Source organism: Dunckerocampus dactyliophorus, chromosome 6 (assembly GCF_027744805.1).
Source record: "Dunckerocampus dactyliophorus isolate RoL2022-P2 chromosome 6, RoL_Ddac_1.1, whole genome shotgun sequence".
Lineage (NCBI taxonomy): Eukaryota > Metazoa > Chordata > Actinopteri > Syngnathiformes > Syngnathidae > Dunckerocampus > Dunckerocampus dactyliophorus.
The window spans coordinates 22,554,773-22,570,212 of NC_072824.1; the positions used below are offsets into that span (position 1 = coordinate 22,554,773).

Below are 15,440 nucleotides of genomic sequence, written 5' to 3' on the forward strand. Positions count from 1 at the left end.
TTCCCACCTTGGGAAAAAACTGCCGTTCGAGGTGCAGTGAAGCCTTCATCAAGACAGTCAGTGCTTACTGAGGCTTTTGGTCGGCAAAGTAAATATAAACAAAACAGCACAAAATGGTGCACGTTCACAGACAGTGTTAAGACAATGTTAAGCCTTCCTGTTAAGGAATAATACCCAGTGCTCATTATTTATTTAAGTGTAATTTTTCCATTTATACTTTATTTATTGTTTTTATTGTTGTGTGTGGAGTGTTTTTTTTTTCTTAAGAGACAGGGTTTATTTTTGTATTTTATTTGGTTAGGATTCTTTTTATTTAAGTGCAATTTTTGGTAAAAGGGACAGAGAGTCCATTTTATTTTTATTTAGTTTTTTTTTTTGTCTTTTTTTATTTTTAATTTATTATGTTGTTTGTTTGTTTAGTCCAATGACAATGTTAAATATGCTTGAGAAATTACGGCGTACTCACATTATTATGCCATACAGTATATTATCATTACATTACTGAGAAAATGGTCTCAAAATAATGTAGTAATAATAATGCAGTAATATCGTTGAACAGCAATAATTTGTAGGACAGTTATCGTCCAGCAAAATTTGTTATTGTGACCTCAATATAAGACTGTATTTTTCCCAAGAAAAAAGTCTGAAATAAGCCAAATGACCTCTCCTGAAGCAAGTCAAGAGTTCTTCCTGTCACTTCCTGTCACACACATGGGTGAGCTACAGAAACAGAGAGATCCGCTTAAAAAAAAAGTCTGACAGTAGCCCAGAGGTTGGTCAAGTTAGCAAACAAAAAATTACAAGCTTTTGCAAATCAATGCTTTAAAACACAAGTTTAAATCCTGATTCATTATAAAACTTCACATTTGCAATAAAACTTACAAATGTATTAATAATATTAAATATAAAATAAAACTACTTCTTCCACAACTGCTACTATTACTACCCATAATACTGTAATGCATGACACTTATAGAGTAGTCACTGGTTTGAAAAATAAAACTACTACTTCCACAACTGCAACTACTTGTATCACTACCTTTGATAACGTAATGCATGAGACTTATAGAGTAGTCCACTGACATTCGCACCACTACTGAAGTCGGCCTTTTTAAATCGAAATTGAAAACTCATTTTTTTAGACAGGCGTTCAACACCGACTAGGGCGGTCTTGTATTTTATGCATTTTTAGTTCTTGTTGACTCCCATTTTATGTACTTTTAAAGGCTTTTAGCACTCTGCAGCACTGAAGCATTTTCTTATAGAGTTTTTATTCTGTGTTTACTTTGTGTTCATGTTTTATGCTGTGTTGTTATGTTTCGTCTTATTGTAAAGCACTTTGGGAGCCCGTGGGCTATTGTAAAGCGCTATATAAATAAACTTTGATTGATTGATTGATTGATAGTCACTGGTTGGACTTCACCTTGACCTGATTTATGGTAGTTAGTTGTCAAAGTTGTGTTGACTTGTGTTCTTTCTGCACCACTTGCACTCTCATTTGTTTGATAGTTTGTAGTGAGTGTATGTGTCCGTGGTAGTAGGAGTTGGTTCTAACAATTGAAAGGCTCATCTTTCAATTATATATTTCAGTTTGATGACACAGACACAGAAGCTTTGCTTTTGCTATCTATCTAAATGTATTGACCTGAATATGGCGACCTGGAATGTAAGATTTTTGGAAAAATAAAAAGACCCAAACAAGAAAAAATGAATATGTTTTTACTTTTCCTGGATATAAGACAACCCATCTTTTTCAGTCCAGTTTTCTAGGGAAAAAATATGGTGCTATGGTGGTATAACATTTTTGGTAATTTTGACAGTGTCCCCTCTCCACTGCACAACTGACTGTACTACAGATGGTACACTACTGTATATTCTTCCTAGTAGCTTCTTTGTGGTGTGTTCATTTCTGCATGTAACAAGTTCTTCCCATATGTCATACCGCCGGTGATGCATCATCATGGATCAGTGGGGTGGCAGCAGCTGTGATCGTCTCCTTAATGCTAAAAGGGGACAAGGGGGATGACTGGAAGGGTATCATTTGTTCTGCTCAGTGTGTGTATGTGTGTCACAGAGGCTAATGCCAGTTCTGGCTGCCTCAGATGGACCTCATGACGCAAAGGAGAGTCAGAGTGTGCGTTTGTACCTTGTTTGCGCCTGTTTATGAGGGTAACCAATTACAGAACAGTAAAGTGCCTCTTTAGTCTGAAAAACACTGTAACCTTCCCAGCAGGGCTGCTCATGTCCCTGCCAGGAAGACACTGACAACTATAGAGAGGCACATTTTTTTTTTATAGAGTTCATCTGTTGTTTACTTTTTCAACAAATTTCACAGTGTGTCTGCGTTTTTTTTTTTAATCCATAAGAACATTTGTGAGGCCGCTGATGTTGGTCTTGAGAGATGAGCCGCAGGGTTACATTACAATCTCTACATTGATGTATTTATGTGAGCTTGTTTTTTGTTTCTTTGTTCACAGTGTCTGTTGTAGTTCACCCCAAATGTGTTTTATGGGGTGGAGGTCAGGGCTGTCAACTTCTTCCACACCACACTCATCACCTACTGTACATGCATGTCAGCACCTTGCGTTGTGTGCTGGGAACAGTTTCACGAAACTCTTCCTTTAAAATTATAAACAAAGAACTGTCCAAAATGCCTTGAATTAAGATTCAGGGTACATCAAGGGGTCTACCCTTCTCTTGAATAATGAATTGATTAAGATTTTTTTTATTAGTCATAGTGGTCTAGTCAAGCAACGGAGGTCAACCTAATGACATCTATTCGATCACATAACAGCTTGCACATAACTCTTGCTTTTTTGGAGCAAGTGGGTGCCACTGGACACTGACTTTCTCCCACTGAGCAGGCCAATGGCTACTATGTGCATATTTACCAGATGAGGTACCGGGGCCAGCAGAGTTCAAGCAGAGTGGGAAATTACAGTAGGACAGGAGGAGAGAGGAAGACTGAGTCTCACATTGTTAAAAATAACATAGTGAAGCTGAACATTATGTGCAGCTGATGTAACTGCCAAAAGCTTTGGCCGTGTCGCTGTGATATACACCTCAGCTTTACACTAAATACTGCTGTGTGTTCTGACTACACCACTGGAAGAGACTGTTGTACATTGTTTGTGTACATTGCTTATGCTTTAAGGAAGTCGCAGAGGGTGAAGGTAGATGGGAAAGGGTGAGGGAGTTTTGAGAAGACAATAAGAGAGAGGCCGCAGAGTGCTGAGAGCATAGATAAGATATGAAGCTATAAGTAGTGTGTCTAAGGGCTTGATTTTGAATGTGCCTTCAGGTTAAAAATAACTCACGGAGCTGCAAAGCTCTGAAAAATCTCCCAGGCCTGTTCTGTGCACAAGTACACTGTTTATACAATACTGTACATTTACTTTATATACTATAACAACATACATAGATGTATGGCATAAATACACCTGCACAATCAAAACAATTTAACACATATAACTATGCTGTTATTATAAAAGAGGACTTTATTGCCACTGTTAGAAGAATAATGAAAAATCAAAACCAAATCAATGCAGCAATTTAGTTATAGGCCTAGATTTCAAAGTTCCGCATTTGCATAAGGGAGATTTCCAATGAGTAAATGTCATTGTTTGTACTGATGTACATTCCTGTTATTGTCTAGAATGCACTTCTGCCTGCTGGGATGCGTCAGAAGGATCAGACCAAAAAAGCACCCACAGGAACATTTCAAAGAGACAACCTGCTGGCCCATCTGGAGAAACAAGCCAAAGAGCATCCAGACAGAGAAGACCTGGTGCCTTTCACAGGGGAGAAGAGAGGTAATACTCTTAACATTGTTGTCTATTGGGCTTAGTGTTCAGTCAAAGAGATGACTCTGACTGTATCTGAATCTAATTTTAAAATCAAAAGTCTACCGAACAAAATATCCAAGATTAAAAGTGATTGACAGATGCTACAAATGAAACTCTAGAAGGTCTTCCTGATGTCATGAGGTCCTGAGCTGGCGTTCTAGCCTGCTGACACTGTAGTCTGTCTACATAAAGAATCTGCAAAACCACATCATTGACCCACATCCCAGAATCTGTAATGGTATGGTGGCATTGTCTTACCTTGTCCTGCATGAACCAGGAAGTGGCCTGCTAACTAATAAATGGACAGACAAACACAAACACTGCACTTCAAGATTTTTTTCACTTTTGTTTGAGAAATCAGTTTTCCTTTTGGGTTAAGTGCTTTCTCCTGCTCTTAGAATGAAAACTGGTCCAATCACCTCATCTTACAGTATGTCAGCCTCAAATACAGGAAGGGGCCTGCTAGCATGTGACCGGTAAACCTTTTTTTTCTACTGTTGTTGGTTTGGGTCTGTAGTTCTAATTCTATCTACGATAATCTACGATTCCAGCAGCATTTAAAGTTTGGCACAATGAGTCACTGTTTTTTAGCTATTTTCATGAAACTGATTGTGATGTATTATTATTGTTGTTGTTGTTATTATTATTATTATTTTTATCATTATTATTGCTGATCCAAATTTGGCCTTAGCAGACATCTGCGCTCTACTAAATTTTGTCCTGTTTTTCATGCAGTGGCAGCTAATAGTGTTTTTTCTTCTAAAGCCAACTCGACTCCAGCTTCGTTGTCATCTGTGAACATATATTTACTTTTTAACTGGCATAAAACATGTCCTAAAAAGTGAGAACAAAGGGAAATGATGGTCTCTTTGCAGCCAAGCAGCTTGTGTTTACATACCAGGCCAAATGCGAGGTGGCAGAGCCAGAACACACAACAGAGCTGAGTATGATGTTAGTCAGGGCAAACACCCACAAATGGGTGGTTCTTTACACTCACAAAAGTGTCAACAATATGAAGTCAGGTGAAGGGCAGCTCCCTTATGTAACAGTTAGAGTTCAGAAAGAGTCCCATTATATATTATTGTATTAACACACTTCAAATTATGTATTTTGTCACTATATAAGCAACAGCAGTGGGTCCCAAACTTTTTACAGTCACTTACGCCTTCAGAGATTTGACCTGAAGCCATGTACCCCCTACTCCTGCACGCTTAAAAAACATACACCTTTTAATGTTTATTAACTTGAAATATTGAACAAAATTAATTGGTCAATTCATTTTACAGTAATTCTGGGTCAAAAATGTGTATTTTGCATGTTCACATTTTGATAAAGTTTCACATGAGCACTGATAAACAGGTAAGTAATCATCCTGCATATCTTGTATTTCAGTTTGATGTTAGCATCCTTCCGTATGAATGGCTTGAATCTGTGCATCACTTTTTTTGTCCACTCACGATGGCTATGGTTTAAGTCTGTGTATTAATTGAATACCAAATTGAAGGGGAATTTTTCACAATCACAATAAGGCAGCACCTAAAGTAAAAAAAATTCAACGATTAAGCCTAATTTTAGCGGGAATGCCCTCTCACAGAGACAGGTTTTCACCACCGCGCCGTGTGGAGATTGGAACACCAATGTAAAGGCAATCTTCAAGATTAAACACTCTTAATGCACAAAATAGTCATCAAATGTACTTATTTATTCATATGATGCACACAGAGCAATGTGCAACTTCATGCTCTGTCTCCTTTCTGCTCTGTTCTCCTTGCGCCGTGAGGCATTCAAGAGCACTTATAATTTTGAGTGTTAGGCCCGAATTGTTTTTAATTTTTGTAGGAAGAAAACTACGGATGCGGATGCCCTGGCCCAGATCTGGGAGGAGATCCCCCAGGACACCATCCGTAGTCTCATTAGGAGCATGCCCCAACATTGTCAGGCATGCGTACAAGCACGTGGGGGTCATACAAACTACTGAGAATCATTCTGAGTTGCTACAATGACATTTTAGCAAAATGGACCAGTCTGCTGCATCATTTTTTCACTTTGTGTCTTTGATTTCCCCCCTCTATAGGGTGATCATTTTCATTTCTATCAAATTATGTGGCATCATTTTGTTACTAATACATCACCCACTTATTATCAGGAAAGATATTCAAGATCATTTTTCCCCCAGTTTAGATCTGATGTGTTTTCGAAGTGTTCCTCTAATTTTTTTGAGCAGTGTAGTATGAGCATCCGTTCACTTTGCAGGGAAAGCCTGGGTGCCTAAAAAGATGGTCGACCCCATCATGGAGAATGTGACCCTGGAGCCTGAACTCGAAGAAGCTCTTGCCAGTGCTACTGATGCTGAACTTTGTGATATAGCAGGTAACAACTTTCATTTACTTCTACTTTCTTGTATGAAAATGTAAATGAGCTGTTCCAAACCTAATAATTCATGTTATCCACACAATATAAATAATTTGCTTTGACTAATCAATGTACAGTACTATAAATACCTTCATGGCCTTCCCTACTAGCACATGGTATTCATCTGTTCACTCTAACTGCTCTCCTTTTTCCCCTTAGTGGTGCCTCCGTCTTGCCACCACCCTTTCTCTTCACCCCCTTACGTCATTCACCCCTGCTGGACCACTGTTAGCTGAGCACCATACAGGGTATATGTGGTTTGCATGCATGGGGTTAGCATCCAATGAAAAAAAAAGTCATGCAGAACTGCGCTGCGTCATACTCCAAGTTTTTTTGTAATATCTGCCCATATTATGACTAGTCCAACGCAACAAACCAAAACACCTCAGTATGAGGCATTGCAGTTCCACAACATTGTGAAATACAACCGCAGATTTTTTTAAACAACCTTTTAATAAAGAATATGCCTAGTTGCACCTTAGTGTCGCCAACCATTAAGCCAGCCTGCATGACTGGTGCGCTTGAGACTTTGCATGAGTCTTCATCCTTCCATCATCCATCTTCTGTTTGCATCATCAGTTCAAAGTGATATTCTATACCTTTATTCATCTGGATTTGTTCCAACTCACTATATGTGCTTTCTTCCTTTCTTTCTGCCATATTTCGTCTTTTTCCAGCCATCCTGGGCATGCACACTCTGATGAGTAACCAGCAGTACTATGAAGCTCTGGCAAGCAGCACCATCGTTAACAAGCAAGGCCTGAACAGTACGTAACATTGTATGAAGAGTCTTACAGTTGCAAAACATTTGTCCTGGGTTAAACTTGTTAAAGTACCTTGAAATCATGCAGATAGCTTTTGTTAGTGTCGAGAAAACATATTCTAGTCCAAGAAAAATGCCAACTTTACTTTGAGCTCCATTATGTCAAATGAGCTCAGGATGTCAGATTTTTTTAGTGTGGCTTTTTATGCCTTCATCCATCTTTCCATTTTCTTCTGCTTCTCCTGTTCAGGGTCACGGGTTAGCTAGACCCAATCCCAGCTGACTTTGAACAAGAGGCAGGGTACACACTGACCGGTCACCAATATTATACATCAAAGGGCACACACTGTATAGACAACATTTATTCACATTGAAACAGTCACTCACTGGAAAGTGAATCCTGCTCAACCCTGTTGTCTGCACAATAGTCAGGCGACCACTGGACTACCTCACTGACCCACCTCTAAACTTTTTCTTAAATACCACACAACAGACAATATTTATTGTCTTATTTTATTGTATACATTTTGGACAGTTATACTGCTATGATTGTACTTTTCACCTTGTTTTAACAGCGTGGCTCATTAATCAGCATGACAGCTAACTGTGGGAGTAGCATGCCCATGAATAATACAGAACTCTATGTTTTGTTTGGCATATTCATCATGTATGTCCAAGACACAGATAATACTTGCGAGCATTCACACAGATTGAGTTGAGTTTCAGAAATGTTTATTCTGCTCATGCTGTAAAAGGCAGCTCAGGGGAGTATTGGTTAGCATGTCCGCCTCACACTGTGCGGTTCAAATTTCTGTGTGGAGTTTCCGTCTTCTCCTGGTGCAGGTTTGTGGGCATTATCCGGATACTCTGGTTTCTTCCCACATCCCAAAAACATGCGTGTGTCCCGAAATTGAGTGGAGACCAGTCCAGGGTATAACCTGGCTCTTGCCCAAAGTCAGCTGGGATAGGCTTCAGCTTACCTGTGATCCTAAAGACCACAAGAAAAGGGGTGAATAGATACAGTAGATATACATTACATGGTAATGCTGAGAAGGTCATAGAAGTTATGAAGTGCCCAATCAGGTTGGTCTTATGTCACCACTATGCTGCAAATGTTCTCTAGGGGTCATGTGTGCATAATTACTGTAATTTCTGGTGTTTAAGCCGCTACTTTTTTCTTAAACTTTGAACCCTGCATCCTTTACAGTGGTGCAGCTAATTTATGACCATGTTCTAATCTTCTAACATCTCTTATACTTCAGAACTACGACTAACCATTTAAATATTGTGCCACTCGCGAGTCAGTGAAGAAATGGTAGCTCTTTCTTTAGCAGGAGCCAGGTCTCGTGCGCGCCCCAATATGTCATTTTATGATGTGGACATGTGCATCTTATATATGTTCAAATCTCTTTTTCTCTCAAAATTTAGGGGGTGGGGCTTAAACACAGGTGAGTCTTATACACCAGAAATTATGGTAGCAATTACAATAAAATGTTGTGATGTGTAAAACAGTGTTTTTTTTTTTTGCTACTGACATTGCAGCTCAGTGAGTTCCTGATTCCTGCTGAATGAAGAGCGTTCAAATTAGTACAAAATAGTTGCAGCCTCTATTTAAAATATATAAATGAAGCAACATTCATCATATTGCGGCGCTTTGGATGACAGTATTTCTAAGCATTCTTAAAAGAATTCATTCATTCCGATGACTTATATTTAATACGGATTTGGGATGTAGCAGAGTGTGCGCTGACTGTGAGTGTGTGACAGGTGTGATCCAGTCCACCCAGTATAAACCAGTGCCCGATGAGGAGCCCAACTCGACTGATGTGGAGGACACTCTCATGAGAATAAAAAGGAATGATCCGGAGCTTGTGGAGGTCAATCTCAATAACATCAAGGTACCCAAGTGTTACTGTTACTGTTGCTGAAGAAATTAATACATGTACAGTCGTACCTTGTTTATCGTGGTTAAATGATTCTAGACCCGACTGTGATAAGTGAAATTCCGCCAAGTAGGATTTCTTATTCCACAACCCTAGTTAGGACAAGCAACATAAAAGATGGATGGATGGAGGATTTCTTGTCTTTAAATGAAATATTTTCATAGTTAGAGCCTAGAAAACCTGTTGAAGAACTTCTAAATACAGGTTTAAACACTATTAGAGCCCTCAAGACATGAACTAACACCCCTATAGTCACCTTTACACTCATATTACGCAATATAGGAGACATCATAAGACATAATAAGACACAAGACACTGATAAAAATGACATAATATCCCACATGTTAGCATTGGGAGTGTTCCTTGTTGTTTCTTTTCATACTTCCGGGACTTCTTGCGGTGGCTAATGTAACATTATAGACACACAATGACTCCTGTAGAATATTACATATTAACGTGTCTCTCAATACGTTTTCTCAATGTCTTATATCTGTATTTTATCTGTATTTTACTTTACTTTAATTTTTAAGTTTGACAATGCTTACATTTAGGCCAAAAATATGTAAAATGTGCTTAAATATAACTAATAATAGGCCGTATTCAACCACGAAACAACAATGATTTATTAATATCCACTATAAAAAATATTCATGTAAATTCACAGTAAATTAATGGTTAATAATTGCATGACTTTTACAATAACATTACAGTAATTTGCTGTGAAATACCTCTACAGCAATTTACAATTCATTAAAATAAAGTTACTGTTTTTTTGCTATAATGTTACAGTTGTGATTTTACCGCTTCCATACAGTACAGTGTATAGGGCGCTAATTTCTTAGCTTCTACACTGATACATTACCTATTGTTAAGAGCTACTGCTGGTCTTTTAAATCCTTTTTCTATTGCACAAGTCAATCATGAGTGACTACAAACCCCACAGTAAGCTTGTCAAACCATTGGAAATGGCAGGATGTTATTACTCAAAATAACAGTTTAACTCACGGTTTCATCTTATAAACTCTTACAAACGTATCACACAGCAACTAACACTCAAAAGGTAGGTTATAAATATACAAGACAAGTACAAATTAAAAAAAATAAGAAATAAGAAAAATAAGAAATGAAAGCTGTTTTAACTTGTACCCACAAACCATTGCGTCAAGCAGAGAAGTTCATTGGCCAATGGCTGCTCGCTGCCGGGCGCAGGGCCATCAGAGGGAGCGTGTGAGCTCCCATGAGCTCATGAAATCTCTGGGAGCTTATGAGCACCCACATCTGACCTCGTTTTGGAAGGCCTTGTCACTACGCAATACCTGCACCTGTGCAGAACGCGTCTACATCTGGTCGGCTTATTTTTCGTCAGTCACATCTAAGGCTTTTGTAACAACAACGCTGTTAAGATTTGAGAAATAACAACATAATCAATCTTTTTTTTCTTATATCATATCCATGGTGCAAGTGGATAATTTCTAAGCCCGCTTTTCTTGGTTCCATAAATTATTTAAAGTTTTTTTTGCCACTGAAAAACACACAAAAGCATTTGCTTTGGATGGATGGTGTTTCTCTGTTTCGAAAAAATAATTCTTGGTGAATCGTCTATATGAATCCATCATTGCACTCTGCTTATGGTTGTTTACATTGAAATATCACTGCATTGTATGTGTTTTATTGTATTTATTTATGTATGTTACACGCAACAGGAGATGTTTATTTCTGCGCTACGTGCATTGCGTAAGTTTTTATGTAGTTCAGTCTTGGTAGATGTAATAAGACGATAGAAATATCCGCATGCTAATGAAGTCTTTTAATATATATGACAATATATTACATATATGAAGTATGGTTATTGACCATTTATTTTCATACATTTAACAAATAATAACTAGCACAGCACGTGACGTCGCAGAAGCGCTGTCGTAAAAGTGTGCCAAAGGAGGAAGTGACGTAGGTCTCACGCATGTGCAAAACCGATTGTGTTTTTGGTACGTATTGTATAGTAACAGGCCTCAAGAAAAACAGTGGGCTCCATGGTGTGCCACTCCGGAAGAGCTTCTTCTCCTTTTTATTGTTCTTTGTCACTTTAACGTCATACCGCCACCTGCTGTACAATTATGTGTTTGATTTTTACACTTCCTGTATTCTATGAAAGTAAAGCAGATTTTGATGACATAATTTTATCGTGAAATAACAGTTAAATACGGTGAAAAGCAAGGGTGCTGTGTCATTTTACAATTATTTGTTGTAATTTTACACGGGCTTATTTTGAAAAACCACGATAGACTGAAGCCGCAAAATCCAAAGCACGGTGTGGCGAGGAACGGACTGTTTATAGATGACATTATTTAGCATTTACCGAGCTATTATGTTCTAATGTTGCTCTACTTTTTTTCCAGAATATTCCCATCCCGACTTTAAAGGCGTACGCTGAGGCTCTGATAAAGAACACGGTGGTGGAGAGGTTCAGTATCATCGGGACTCGAAGCAACGACCCTGTAGCATTTGTTAGTACATATTGCTTTTTCCCCCTTTTGAAATACGTGCATATTGTCACTCATTTTGTTCATATGGGAGGTTCATGTAGCCCTTTGTAAAGCACATGTTCAAAATGGACCCCTCACTATTAAAAAATAGAACCGTGTGATTTGTTCCATGCCCATCTATTTGGATGATAATAAACATTTGAAATAAAAATATGCATTTATAATTACTATACATTACTATATAAGTAAAAAGTAATAAAACAAAAATAAACAACACACATTCAGAGTCAATCCTTTAATGTTGGTTGAACTGACAAGGATCTTGCGGATCTTTACAAAAGTTTTGCTCAGTATGCTCACATCTCCCGTGGCATCATGCATTTTGATAGTTTGGCCTCCCAGTTTTTGTGCCACTTGTGTGGTGTATTTTTCCCAAACATTTTAGTGGACCCATAGCCTATAATGCATTTTAATTTAGCTTCCTTGTACAGTCCTCCTCCTGTTTTTTCATGACCAATGGTGTTTCTTTTCCTCACTCTGGTGCCAAAAAAATAACAAATGATTCATGTGCTGTGTGTGCTGCAGTCACTGGCTGAGATGCTCAAGGTCAACACAACACTGAAGAGCCTAAATGTTGAGTCCAACTTCATAACAGGGACTGGAATCCTGGCCCTCATTGAGTCGCTACAGTTCAACACAACGCTACTGGAGCTCAAGATTGACAATCAGGTACCAGAGAACCTAGACATAAAAATGTCTCTGTTGATTCTTGCTTACACAGGAACCCGCTTCAGTCGCCAACTCGTCTTATGTCGAACATCTCATCAGGTCCTGGTCCACTGTGTTATTATCACTAATAACTGCCCACTGAAATTGACTTTGACATCCTTGGTTGACACCTTTTCTCGATATAAACCCCAAAGGGGTAATTTCTATGACAAATTATTCTGTATATGTCGACATGTGTTAAATTATTGTCGACTGCTGTCTAGTTACACAGCATTGAAACGTACAGCATTACCTGCGTGAGGCTGGGTCGCATCAAGTATTCACTCAGATCCGTTTCAACCAGATGACTAACTTGTTCACTAAAACCATGGGAATTTGATATGAGCATGAACAATTGTAACCCGTAAGTGGTAATAAATATAAAATGGGTACAAAAATATAATATTGTTGCACTTTTGAGTTGCTCTAAAGATGGTCAAAGCATACTGTAGCTACATCATCTATCATTAGTGGACAAGAACCATACCTAGTGGGCATGCGTGTGTTACATCGGCGTACTCAAAGCAGGAAGAGGCGTGATATAATTCTAGGAGTTGGTGCCCTATAGGCAACTGGAGGAACCCACTGCATGCAGGCCCTTGAAGTAAGTGATTTGAGATAACAGAGCTGCCATACTATCCATACTTTTAGATCATACAGTTACTTGAACCAATTATTTGGCAAGTGTGGTTAGTAAGTCCTGCGATTGGCTGGCGACCAGTCCAGGGTGTACCCTGCCTCTCGCTCGAAGTCAGCTGGGATAGGCTCCAGCATACCCGCCACCCTAGTGAGGATAAGCGGCATAGAAGATGGATGGATGGATGGTTAGTAAGTCTGTCTTCTTTGATTTCTCTCTCCAGAGTCAGCCATTAGGCAACAAGGTGGAGATGGAGATAGCCAGCATGTTGGAGAAAAACACCACACTGTTGAAGTTTGGGTACCATTTCACCCAGCAGGGCCCGCGCCTCAGAGGATCCAATGCCATGATGAACAACAATGACCTTGGTGGGCACACGCGCACACACACACACACACACATTTCTACATACACATTCATTCAGTGGTCATAGTATGACTCAAATCTAATCAACTATGATAACATTTCCCTTTATAAAGACTGCTAGAGTCGCACTGAGCAAAGCACAGCCCTTGCGTGAATGTTGTTAACATTTAATTATTATTGCACAATCTAATATTCAATGGTTTGTTCTGTCCTACAAAGTTTTGTGGAAATTACTCGTTGTGGTTGGGCACTTGATTAACTGGTTTAATGTAGTTTCATTGTTAAGAACTGGTTGTTGATTGTGTCTTGATTGTGTCTAAAGCAAATCATTAATTTGCTCAACAGTGTATGGAAACAGGACTTCAAAACATTCAAAGAGGGATTTTCCCTGAGAATTTTAATCATGTCATTTTTATTCTGGTGGGTATAACTGTTGAATGTAGGGGGATGTGTTTTTCCATGTTTTGTGGCTAAATGAGGTAATATAGTAGCATATTGAAAACACTGCTTAGTATGTACACATAATGTGGGCATTATTATATTTCTAAAGCACACATTTTTTCAAACAGCTTGTAATGTCAGTAGCATGTAGCAAAGATGATACATTGCTGACACCTCACCAGTTCACAAGACTTTTAAGAACACTTTTTCCACTTTTCCACGTGTTTTCAAATCATTTTAGGTCAGTACTCTTAGAATGACCTCACTGGTTATGTAACCACACTGTCGAATTGTGCATTTGGCAGAGTTAGTAGTTGCTGCCACTTTATCACTGTTACAGATTTGACTTTGATCACACTAACAGAAGAATGAGAGTGATGTCATGAGCTTCTTACAGTGTAGCCTGCAAGCTGAGACAAACTAAAACCTTTCTAAGTGATGACATCAGCGCTACCAAAGTGTGCTTGGTGGAGGACTTACCTCAATGGTCGTATGCACTTCAGTAAATGTTGCATGAGCTGGAGTTGTATCTTTTAACGGAAGAACTGTTCGCTTTTTGTGTTTTCATATTTTCAATGTGATATTGTGTTTCAATTTTGCCCTGGGCCAAATTCACAGGGGGCCCCTCAAACCAGCACTCATCAGCATTAATTTAAGTTTGTCAGCCCTTGGGGGCTTCAAGCAGTTGCTGTAACAATTATGCATTTTCTTGAATGGGTTGATGAAACAATAATTGTCAACTTCCCCATTAAATAGCACGCTCTGATCGTGCACTCATCAAGCTGCGTAACAGAAATCCATCAGAAAATATAGAACATGCCCAGTGGAGTACATGATGGGCCTTTACAACAATACATTTGTTAAAGTTCCTTCAGATTTGATTAACTGCCCAGTCCTTCATGCCACTGTTTTGCCTGTAAACAGGATTTCGATGTTTTTTTTTTTACATATTTCTTTTACATAACTGGCTTCTCCTCTTCTGTTTTGAAGCCCGTGTTGTTAGGTCAGAGTCTGATGGCTCCTTCACCCTCACTTTGTCCGTCCCTGAGCTGGAACGGGCCTTTGGAAAAAAGTTCAAGTCAAAGACTAAGTAAACACAGCACAATGTGGCCCTTCAGTTTTCTTCTGTCATTATCTTTCACTTTTTGTTCACACCACTGAAATGCTGCCACTTCCTTTCAAAGCCTTCGTTCCTTCTCCTGAGCTCCTTTCAGCATTCCCCGTGCTCCCTTCAGGTTACCTGCTATACTGTCCTTCCGCTCCAACTTAAGCCAAAACAACTTTTTGGATGCGCATCTTACCTTTTAAAGGTCAAACTAAAGTAGGTTTACAACCAAGAAATCTAGACTGATACCGTTATACATGATTCTCTGCCTTCCAGTTTCCACTTACAATCTTACCCAAACCCCCCACTTTCACTTTAACATATTAGGGACAGAAAATAAACAAAATATACGATGCTTGGAACACGCTGGAGAGCAAAGAAACCACTCGGAACATATTCCTACCATCCAAGCTTCAATAAGAAGCAAAGAACAATCATCAACAACAGAGAGCATATGACAGAATCATTTTTCTCTGGCAATTTCATGTTCAGGTAGGAATATTTAATTTCATCATCGTGGTTAGCGAGACCACACACTTTAGAAACACATTTCTCAAGTCAGAAACTATAGAAATGATCCCTGAAAGTATAGTCTTAATTTCATAACAAGTGATGACAGGAAGTCTTCAACAAGACTACTATTTTCACTCAGGGGATGTACATATTACTTATTTATT

At 38.8% G+C, this 15,440-nt stretch overlaps 1 protein-coding gene and 1 non-coding gene across 3 annotated transcripts in view; one reads left to right on the forward strand and one right to left on the reverse strand.

Moving 5' to 3' along the window:
- Positions 1–15,440, forward strand: part of tmod1 (tropomodulin 1) — a 34,977-nt gene that overhangs the window by 8,422 nt on the left and 11,115 nt on the right. The window contains exons 4-11 of one of the 2 annotated variants that reach the window (XM_054780086.1): positions 3,656–3,812; positions 6,099–6,215; positions 6,935–7,024; positions 8,788–8,918; positions 11,360–11,467; positions 12,032–12,175; positions 13,075–13,219; positions 14,649–14,748. In XM_054780086.1, coding sequence (XP_054636061.1) covers positions 3,656–3,812; positions 6,099–6,215; positions 6,935–7,024; positions 8,788–8,918; positions 11,360–11,467; positions 12,032–12,175; positions 13,075–13,219; positions 14,649–14,748 — 992 coding nt within the window. The remainder of the gene's footprint in view (positions 1–3,655; positions 3,813–6,098; positions 6,216–6,934; positions 7,025–8,787; positions 8,919–11,359; positions 11,468–12,031; positions 12,176–13,074; positions 13,220–14,648; positions 14,749–15,440) is intronic. The other variant, XM_054780087.1, reaches the window with a different exon arrangement.
- On the reverse strand, positions 15,145–15,359 carry LOC129184050 (small nucleolar RNA U3). The gene has a single exon (XR_008571451.1). It is a non-coding gene; the product is annotated as a small nucleolar RNA U3 (small nucleolar RNA).